This window comes from Pundamilia nyererei, unplaced genomic scaffold, assembly GCF_000239375.1.
Source record: "Pundamilia nyererei isolate P.nyererei 1_Seehausen unplaced genomic scaffold, PunNye1.0 scaffold00191, whole genome shotgun sequence".
In the NCBI taxonomy this organism is placed as follows: domain Eukaryota; kingdom Metazoa; phylum Chordata; class Actinopteri; order Cichliformes; family Cichlidae; genus Pundamilia; species Pundamilia nyererei.
In genome coordinates, this window is record NW_005187592.1 from 465,560 (window position 1) to 476,303 (window position 10,744).

Consider the following 10,744-nt stretch of genomic DNA (forward strand, 5'->3'; position numbering starts at 1 on the left):
AATCGAATCGAATCAATTTGAATCGAACTGTGGATCGAATCGATTCTAGAAATCAGTGACGATACCCAGCCTCTGTGTGATTATGGCTGATGCAGGAGACACTACGAGCATACCTGCGCCAAAACAGTCTATACTGTCTGAGCTCTCTCAGTATGAAGGCTGTAGGACTTCTGGAACAATGGACTTGAATACACTTACTAACAATGCGTTTGCACAATTCTGCGTAGCTCATGAGTACAAATGTTTCCCACACAAATCTGTGATTTATCAATAATTTCTTATCTCAGTTGGTTTGCATGCAAACTGTTGATCTTTGGACCCACAGCACCCCGATACAGGAAGTCTGTAAAAAGTCCTAATCTCTGATCCTGTGGGTCTTACCCAGCAGGCAGTGCAGCCTGTGGGCAGCCAATGGGGACTCACCCAGGTCTACCTGCCTCTCTCCTTACAAGGCCACATTTGCACAAACACGCCACTCCACATGTGGATATATGAGCAGATACATCATCTTTATTCTTAATAATCTTTATTCTTGATTAAGAATAAAGATGGTTTATTATTAAAATGACATATAAAGCTCTGTTTGACACTTTGTATCACTGCAAACATCAAAGGTTTCATGTTTAGACCTTTTACCCTCGAACATTAATGAGAGGTGAGCTGCTCTCAATCGCAGCTTCCTCTACAGAACAAATGACATCTTTGCTGCCTTATAATGAACAGGCTACTACTACTAATAATACACATTATTATTGTTCTTGTTGTTTCTTTTTTTTAATATTTTCAAACTGTAAACAAAAACACCTTAAGCTCTAAAATGCTCAATAAGAAGGTGCAGGCTTTAACCTCCATCCATCCATTTTTTGGGGGGAGGGAACGGGTTGCCGTGGTAGCAGCAGAGAAACCCTGACGACCTTTTCACCAGTCACCTCCTCCAGCTCATCCAGGGAAACCCTGAAGTCTTCCCAGGTTGTCATGGTCCTGAGTCTGTTTTGTATTATTTATCCTTGCTCGTCTCTTGGTTTTGATTCCTAGCTCCTTCGTTCTTCCACGTTTCTTGTGTTCTAGTTCTTTGGTTCTGTGCTCCTTCTGTTCAGTGTGTAGTCATCCCTGCCCGTGGGTTCCCTCTGTTCTCTGTCAGTATCGTGTCTCTGAGTTCTGTGATTTCCTGTGTTGCTTCTGCTCTAAGTCCCCTCGTACTTCAGGTTTGTTGGTTCTGGTTCCTTGTTTCTTAATTTTCCCAGTTTAGGTTTCCTTTAGTTTCTGCACATGCCATCTCTGTTTCTGTTTGTATGGCCTTGTGATGGGGAAGAGCAGCGGCTCTACTTCTAAGAAACACGTCCACCATGCAGAGAAAGCTCATTTGCAGCAGGAACATTGATCGATCAGGTAAATCGACAGCTTCTCTCCTTACCGCGACACGTGCAGCGTCCACATGACTGGGATTCGTCTGTCAGTTTAAACATGTATTACAGTGTCTCCTATCTCATCTTATTGTACCTTACATGTTCTTATCTATCTTTGAAAATAACTTCTATCATTGTTTGATTATTGCAGTGAGTTTCTCCTCGCAGGCTGACAGCTCACATGGTCTGTGTCCTCCACCTTGTAGCCTGTTTGTCTTTTTCAAACTGAGCCACCAAGAGTCTGCCAGAGGAAACGACACTCAGCTCGTTATTTATTCTTTTTAAATTGCCGTCATTTCCGTGGAAATACTTTGGAAAGCTGTGCCTCCTCTGCTTTCCCCTTTGGACCTCAGTCACTGCTGTTCACATTTTCACAGTCAGACTTTCTCCTGATCTCTTGCCTTGGAGGTGCAGGCTGCTGGTTCAAGACCAGATTCTGATTCACTAACATACGGAGCGTGGCAAGAACAGAACAGGCTTCAGGTTTCATAAATGAGAGGCAGGTTTGCACAGGCTAAGAACATTTCCACTCAAATATTAGTGAATGAGGCCCAGGCTGCTGCAGGGAAGCTGCTGTGACTGTGAAACTATTTAAACATAAGCTGGAGCAAACACCATACATGGTTAATTACCTGCTTACAATGTACGATAATCTTCAAGACCTGGGCAGAAATCAACTGTGAGTAGAGCAGGACTCATCCCTGCATGAAAAATGATAGTTGCACTTGAATCATACGAAAACCTACTTGTAATATTCGATATGGTGTGAGGCTGTCCACTGTCCCTCTGTGCCAGCGACACCTCGGTGACCTCTCGTTACCTCCAAGAATGATACTTTGTGGATATATGATTAGTCAGTGCTTTGAGCATGGTCATTACGTGAGTCACTTCTTAATTACAGTGCTATTCCTTTTTAGTTAATATGATCATTTTTCTTCTGTCTGCAGTAAAAGGGTATACTGAGGATATTGCACTGTGCCAGCAGCGGCCAAGAGCTATGCAGGCATTAAAGTCAGAAAAGCTAAATGCTATGTTTTGTTAGCATGGTGGACATATTGTAGCTTTCACTGGGTTCTTTGTGTGCGACTGGTGTAAACAGTGGAAAGAGAGATCTGTGAGGAGCGGAGCTGGCAGAGAGCTCCTCATAAACATCACTACAGAGCACACAGCAGGCTCCACCTCTTCTCTCCTTTCCTTCTCACTTTCACATAACGGTCGCTGTGTCATTGCACAGTGGAAATGGGATGGACTCAAGTGTAGTTTCAAACCCGGAGGTTAGAGGTGCGGTGTAACAAAAAGAGTCTTTCTTCACAATGCTCAGAAGCTAACAGAAATCTCAGACTAGAATTAAGGAACATAAACTAGACGTCTGAGGCGAGAGAAAAACTATGACTATGACTAGATGGCAGGGATAACTGGGTGCAGGGACTGGGCAAAGCTTGCAGGTGGGGGTTGCTTGGAGGAGGAAGGCAGGAGAGGTCCAGGTGGGTGCTGCATGCAATGCAGGGAGGCAGGCAGGAGAGACTGGCAGTTCAAAAAGGTAGGTAGGTGGTAGGTGGGTTTCAGATGTAAAGTTGGCAGATAATCTGGCGAAGACCAGTTGAGTGCGCAGGTCATAAATACTGCCGGTATGATTGCCATCAGGTGAGGAACAACAAAGACTCCACCCAGCGGGGAGGAGCCGATGCCGTGGAAAACTACCCCCAGACCATGACACGCTGCTTCTCTCTCTGTCTCATGCTCCCACTTTGTTTCTCCCACCTCTCACCCAATGGTTGTTCCGAGCTTCTCAGAGCTGTGGCGTCTTGCTGTTTCTTAGTCACCACTTTTCCCTTCGGCCTTCTTTTCCTCCACCTAAGCCCCCTCTCTTCTGCTGCTCTGTTGTCCGTCTACAGGTGGAAAACATCCAGCAGATGCTCTGGCCGTAGCCCAGGGAGTTGCTTTCTTTATTACCACGCGCCTCTTTATCACGATCATCAGAAATACATTCGTGTGGTAGGACGGACTTCTCCAAGGGTTTGACATGTTTATCTTCCTCTAATGTGCGTTCAGGTGAGCTCTTTTAATCACACTGCTATTTCATTAAAACAGTTGTAGCATGAAAAAGAACAGATGGCTATTTAATTGTTGTCTCACTCAGTAATAATCGACCACATTTATATTAAATGCCATCTGGAAACAGACCACACGCACCATACTCTCCGTCCCAAACGTTTGTGCTGCTCAAAAGGAAAAAAGGAAAAAATCTGGCACTAAGTTTGTTGCTAAAGACGCAAATTAAAACATGGACTAAACAGCAGTCAAACTATTCACACAAACTTAGACAAAAACATGAGCTATCATGTGCCAAATGTTCCCTACACAACACAGAAACAAAGTGAGAAGCTTTGACAGTCGCTCGAGGCTGACTAAAGGAATCGGCTGAAACTGGCCTGCTGTTGGACTGATGATGAGAACTATGATCACAGTTAACTTAATCAAACCAATATGCATCCATTTCCATGGGCTCTACTTCAACTTTAATTCAAGTTAAAATAAAAAATAAATAAGATACAGAGGAAGCACACGGTGCTGGCCTACAGCAGAAAGACGTCTGTGGATGTGCACGCCACTCAAAAGCAGCCAAAGCTGAACCTGAGTCACGCTTGCTGCTATCCTTCTGTCACAAGTCTCCACCCACTCCACCCTGCCTGCACTTGTCTTTATCTCTGTTATGCACACATCATTGCTTTGGGTGATTGACCCCAAATATTTAAGCTGCACCCCTCCTTGCATCCTCACAGCTACACATGTCTCCCTCTCATTCACACTCGAATTCTGTTTTGCTGAATTCCATCCGTCCTCTCTCCAGAGCATACCTCCGCCTCTGCAGGCTTCCACCTGCTCTCGCTACAGATCTGCAGACATCATGGTTTACAGAGAATCCTGCCTGGCTTCTTCTGTCTATCAAAGAAGGATCTAATGTACTCTGCACTCACACATGTGCTGCACCAACCTGAAAGACTTCTATTGTTATGTACCCAGACTTGCCTCCCCGAAACACTGAGCACAACTCTTCCTTCTTCAACTTCCACCATTTAATCCTCGTCGTTGCCTTCACACGCTTCATCTTCTTGATTTGCAAACTCATTCTACAACCTACTACCTGATGCTGCCTAACTACACCCTGACATCACATTGCAACCTCATATCTCTTTCAAACTGCACCTTCTGCACAAGATATAATCTAAATGTGTGCACCATCTTCCAGTATCATTTGTCAGCCTGTGTTCCTCCCTCTTCTTCTTCTGTGTTCACCACAGCCATTTCTATAAGACACACACTATCTGTCCTTCTGCATTTGTCTCTTTAACACCATCTTTACCTCATCGTCTAAATGACATCCAACTTGTCGGGCATACACACTGACAGCATTTAACATCACACCTTCAATTTCCAGCTTCAAACTCACGATCACGTCTCTCTTCACCTCAAGACTGTTCAGATACTCTTCCTCCAACATTACTCCGTCTCTCTTCCTATCTGCACCATGGTGGAGTGTTTTGATGCTCTCGAGCTTACTTCCTTTCAGCCTAGTGAAGGACCTTGCACACACATATACCTTCCTTCTCTCCATCAAATCAGATCCTCTCCCTTTACCAGTTTTCCCACTGTCTCCAGACACACCTTCCCCCTTTCCTGTTCCTTTGTCTTCAGCCAACAGTGGCAGCAGAGGCAGATGTTGTTACCTGAGCCCTGACCAATCCTATATGGAGATCTCATTCTGGATAATCTGCACGTCTGATTCATTTTATGGACTTCTGAAAAATTAATCTAAAATGACTCTTCTCTTATTCTGGAATATAGTACGATAGCAATGAATATACCACATGTTTCTACATATACCTAACAAACATGTATTACTGCTACTGCCATCTCAATTAAAGCAGCTAGCATGCTTTAATTGAGATGGCAGTTTAACCACACCTTCTGTCCCCAACACAAAGTTGACACCAAGCTTTACTCTTCTGCCACTATTAGAAATGATCTACTTGTATTCCCTTAAATGCAGTTTCATCTCCCTCAGGCCAGAAACAGGTGCACACATGAGCAGAAACAGCTCTGAAATGACGAGCACAGCATCGTTTGGTTTTTCCTACCGTCTTTTCGGTAAAGGTTGATCTCCACCTTCCTCTCCTCCGACCCCAGGAGGGCCTGCGCCATCTGGGCGATAGCCAGTCGCTTGGTGTCAGGTCCATACAGGAAGTTGCACGCGCATGGCTTCTGCATGATCTCAGCCCTGGAGTAGCCACACATGTGGCAGAAGCCATCGTTACAGAAAATGATGGCGCAGTTCTCCACTCTGGCGTTGGCTATGATAAACTTGCGACCTGTGGGTGAAAGGACAAAGGTTTCTGCTCAGTTATTTACTTTTCACTAACACAGCAACACCAACTCAACATATGATCAAATGAATGGAAACAGGTAGCTCAGGTTAATCGCATTTATCCTAAATGAAAGCTACGGTGACCATATTTGGATTTCCAAAAAACACTTGGCCCAGAAAAACTTTAATCATGCTGTTTGCTTAAAGAAACTTTTAACATATTTAAATGATGCCTTCTCTGTGCGGTTAATGAATGGTGAAATAAAAAATGTCATATGCAACAGTGCAAAAAGATAACTTAAAAACCTCTGGGATTAAATAATGGTACCGAAATAAGGCCTCATCTGTAAAAGAACAAGTACCAGGATGGTACGAGGGAAATGTCTTTGACAGTTCGTCCGAAAAGCTGCAGTTGTGCTTTGACATCTTTTAAACATCATCAGCGCGCTGTCTGTCCCGTCTGTGAGCGCAGAACAACCACTCACAAAGCAGCAGCTCAGGGATGATGTCACACATGCTCTGTAGGAAAACCCAGACAGAACGTGAAAATGGACACGCCCGAGGAAAAGAGGACGGTTGGTCACCCTATGAACGCTCAGGAGGATTCAAATATTTCAAGGTGGAGGCTCGTTCCCGTTCACGTCTTGTTGACGCTCTAGCTAAGCAAGGTTTTTCAGCCAACGGCAGACTTCCCTGGCCCAGGTCGTTTTATCCAAATCTGTATCTTCATTGTAACAACATTCAAAAGCCACCAGAGGCAGCATTTCCACATTTTCTTCAGACTGCTTCTGCCCTGAATGACAAAAACCACTCAGACATTAAGCTAATATTAGCAGCTATTCTGTCCTTGCTTCTGTCAAACCGAATCTCCAAAGAGATTCAGATTTATTATAATTTTCAATTCTAATATTAATTGAAACAAAGAAAAACCTTTCAGCCTGCTGCTACCCAACAAACAGCACCACATGTTTTTTTGAGGGCACATGATTTTTGGCACTTCTGCTGCTAAAATAACACTAACATGCAATAGAAATTAAAGGTTGTTTGTAATTAGGTCCAAAACTTGACACGGCAGCCTCTTCTTCCACAGAGTGTCTCTCCTGTGAACCACTTACTGTAGAAGGAGCTCTTTTGCTCCCTGGCCTCTGCTCAGTGTCAAAATATGATATCAAGAGAGCTTTAAACACACTTTAAACAGACACTCAAACATGTTCCTTTACTCAGGACGCTGTTTCATATGCTGTGAATAAAAAGTGTCTTTAAGGTAAATCTCGAGCGTCTTTGGCTAACACAGGAAAACAACATAAATGAAAGAGTCTGAGTGGGAGTGTGTTTGTGCTGTGTTAGCCTGACAGTCTGCCAGTTTGATAGATGGCTTCCACTAAAGAGCATTAAGCTTCTGAGAATGTTCCTTGTTTCTTTCACTTAGCCCCACTGTGGGAAGAAGGAAAGAGAAAAGAAAGGATGAATATAACAGATGTAAAAAGATCACTGAGGAAGACTTTGGGGAGGAAGAATGAAAACAAATAGGACACAAGCATGAAACAGCTGAAATAATGAATGCAGGTATTTGGAGAAAGATCATGAGAGAGCGGGATTAGAAGAGAAGTGATCCCAACTGTTGTCTGACTGAAGCAATAACTCTGCATTAATCACGGTGACCACATCACATCATCGTCCCTGATTATTTCACAGTTTGACTTTAAATTCAGTTAAATCCAAGTCTTTATTTATTCTATTTAAATTGTTCCTGCAGAGATCTTCCTAAGTAAGCTGACTTTCTCTTAGGCTCCAAGAAGTCGAACACTAACTGCTGTTTTTAGCAAACAATTTCCCCTTTACGTAGGCCGCAGAGAGTCCTGATGAAACATTGGTGGCTGAAGAGCTGATGCCATTGTCTGTCATAATAAATGTGCAAAATCTTTTGTTTATTTTTAGCTTTCAGCAGCAGGTCACATTTTCTACGTTCCTCTGCAGTCACTCAGTGTCCTGACTGTTCCACCTGAAGACCAGAAACCTGACAGTCAGCAGGTCCTGATGCTGCCCGAGATGAAAATCCAGCACTGATATTACTCGGGAAGATTGTCATGTCAATAAAAACTCAATCAAAATATTTGCCAGTGATCAGGCTATTTTAAACGGGACTAAACTGTTTTATAATTAAGGTGTTCAGAACAGCATTTATTGTAATGTAAAAGTTGAATTATAATCATAATAATCCTGTGAGTCAGCCTGTGTGCTCATCTGAGGTAACTGGAATAAAAACTATTTATTATTTTTAAGTGGAAGCATTTAAGAATATAATCCTGTGGACAAACTGAATGTCTAGTTGCAGATGTTGTAAGCTACGGAGATTTTGTTATCAGGAAACACTGCTCATAACATTTACTGAAGAAGAAAGAAAAACACGGACTAAAGCCACAGATTGTGAATAAAACACAGAGGTCATAATTGACTAAATGAACATGACATCGTGTTCAGCTGGATTTGAAACTTCCAGATGAGACTGTTCGCTGCAAGGTATTTACTGATGTCACACAGACAGCATTTCAAAAAGTGGAGACCTGAGATTGAGACTTCTTAAAGAGTTTCTCTGTGACCATTATCTTCTTCTACAAAAATAACAGTCACTCGAGAGATCTCCAAACACATTTAAAAGCCATTAGAAAGGCAGCATTTCAAGCTAGACATGCCCGTTATAACGAGGAAAAAGGCCTTTAAGGGACAGAGAGCTATTTTTCAGGGGGAGGTTGCAGATGGGAGGTGTGCATCAGAGGACTTTTTATGAGAGCTTTGGATAAAGGAGAGTCGAGAAGGATTCGCTTCTTTGGGTGGCATAAATCATTTAAATTAAGGTAGCAAGATTTTTGCTGCCTGGCAGATTCTTATTTGTGGATCTGAAAAAGAAACGAACCAGTTTGACTTTTTTTGGTCATTTTTATTGTAGAGCTTCCTCATGAATGATAAATCTTCCCCAAGGACTTCAGGCTATGATAAGGGAAGAACACCGTATCGCTGCAGTGACAGACGTGACTCTTGTGATTAGTTTTTGGTCAGTGACTCACACGTCGGCCCACACTGTACCTAGAACTGGCCCAACTCCTAGGAAACTGCTTTTAATGCTACAAAATGTAATTTTGTACATGATGACAGTTTGTTTTGTTTTAGTGTAGAATGTGGACACAGAGCCACGTCTTTAATAATCACCACGTGAAAAAAGAGGCTGGGCAATAACCACAAAACACAAAAGTAAAAACTGAGGAAGACTAAACTTTGAGGCTCTAAATCTATGCCAGGGAAGACTAATGACGAGCAACATCCACCAGCTCCAGCCAAACGTCTTCACCTCGCTTACTGATCGTTGCCTTGTCAGGAAATGTTTGAGAGCCAAAGCTGGCTTTTCTGTCAGCCCAGGGAGCAACTTTCTGAGCTGTCTCAGTCAGTATTCACAGCCGGGCTCATCTGCGACTCAGCGCCAATATTTTGGGAGAAGGTAATGTGTCATACATTGTCCCTATGATGAATGAATGAATGAAATTAAACCCACGTCGGTGCACTGGGTCAATTTTTCTTTCTAAGTGTTCTTCATTAAACTTGATTATGAAAAAGTCCCAGGAGGAGAAGATGGTAGACGGTCATTATTCCCTGTAAATTACGTCTACGAAGAGGTTCACAGAGGGGAGTGTAGTAATTCCCTCTCAAATAGTGATTTATAAGTCATTTTATCATCACTGGCAAGACATGCATCTGCCACACCCGACATTTCTGCACATCACATTCCAATCCAGCTCTGCCCATCGATATCACGCCTCCTGTATCGGGCTCGAGTTCGTGGAATTAGTTTGCAGACTCATGAGTCATTGTTATTGGAAAATGTGTCCCTGTTTCAATTGTCGAGCTGTAACTTGCTTATGGGGATATGATTATTTTTGATTGAGTGCACATTTCAGTGTCTATGGGTGTTGTGTTTACTTTTCTGCACTGTGCAAACATATAAAAGTCCAGAAAGGAAAACAAACCAAACTTGAAGGAATATTCAATTCAATTTTAATTTTACAATATGTCAAATAACAAAACAGTCGCCTCAATGTGCTCTGTATTGTAAGGTAGACCCTACAATACAGAGAGAAAGCCAACAAGCACTTTGGCGACAGTGAGAAGGAAAAACTTCCTTTGAACAGGAAGAAACCTCCGGCTGAACCAGGCTCCGGGAGGGGCGGGGCCAACAGTTCATTCAAACAGCAAGTCAAACACACAAAACAACAAAAGGATATTTTTGACCACTAAATCGGAGAACTTTGTGACACAGAGCTCTCACACAACATCCACAAGGGTTTTTTTAAAGATAGTTAAAAATAAACAGTTTCTGTGCTGCAACACCTCCAATAAAGACGAGTAAACGCTCAATGATACGTCTTTACACTGATGGTCGAGCCTTTGTGGCAGTTGAACCCAAATAAGTGGCAGCAGATTTTTCAAACCTCCATCAGTCACGTCACAGTACAAGAATCAATACAATACAAATTTATCTGTATCCGGTTGTTCAGTCTGACGTCACTAGCCGTGTCTGGACCTAAACTCCGCTGCAGGTTGTAACGTTGGGTTGTGTTGTGTGGTTGAGAAGAGGCGGCAAAACACCTAGCAGGCTAGGCGGAAGAATACACACCCACGCTGGTATTGGGAATTCCACAGTGTGTTCTTTAATATACCTTCTCTTCATCAACCATATAAGCCCGGTTGAACGGCTGCAGCTTAGCAAACATAGCGCACAGTGTTCGTACAACGTTGCAAACAAAGATGTCTGGAGGGGTAAAACATAAAATCCGTCCCTCCTCATGCACTAGCGTGCAAGCACATGTCCTCACCATCACAGAGAGAGAGAGCAGAGCAGTGGCACAAACTGATGACACCATCAACCCTCGACTTGGGTGTCTTAAAGGGACACCACACCATAGTGGCTGTTACAAGGTCC

General features: G+C 43.0%; 1 protein-coding gene across 1 annotated transcript in view; it reads right to left on the bottom strand.

The window, feature by feature from the left end:
• The window catches only part of kcnh2b (potassium voltage-gated channel, subfamily H (eag-related), member 2b), a 269,175-nt gene that overhangs the window by 238,034 nt on the left and 20,397 nt on the right, over positions 1-10,744 (bottom strand). Inside the window, exon 3 of the mRNA XM_013914381.1 lies at positions 5,546-5,776. Coding sequence (XP_013769835.1) covers positions 5,546-5,776 — 231 coding nt within the window. The remainder of the gene's footprint in view (positions 1-5,545; positions 5,777-10,744) is intronic.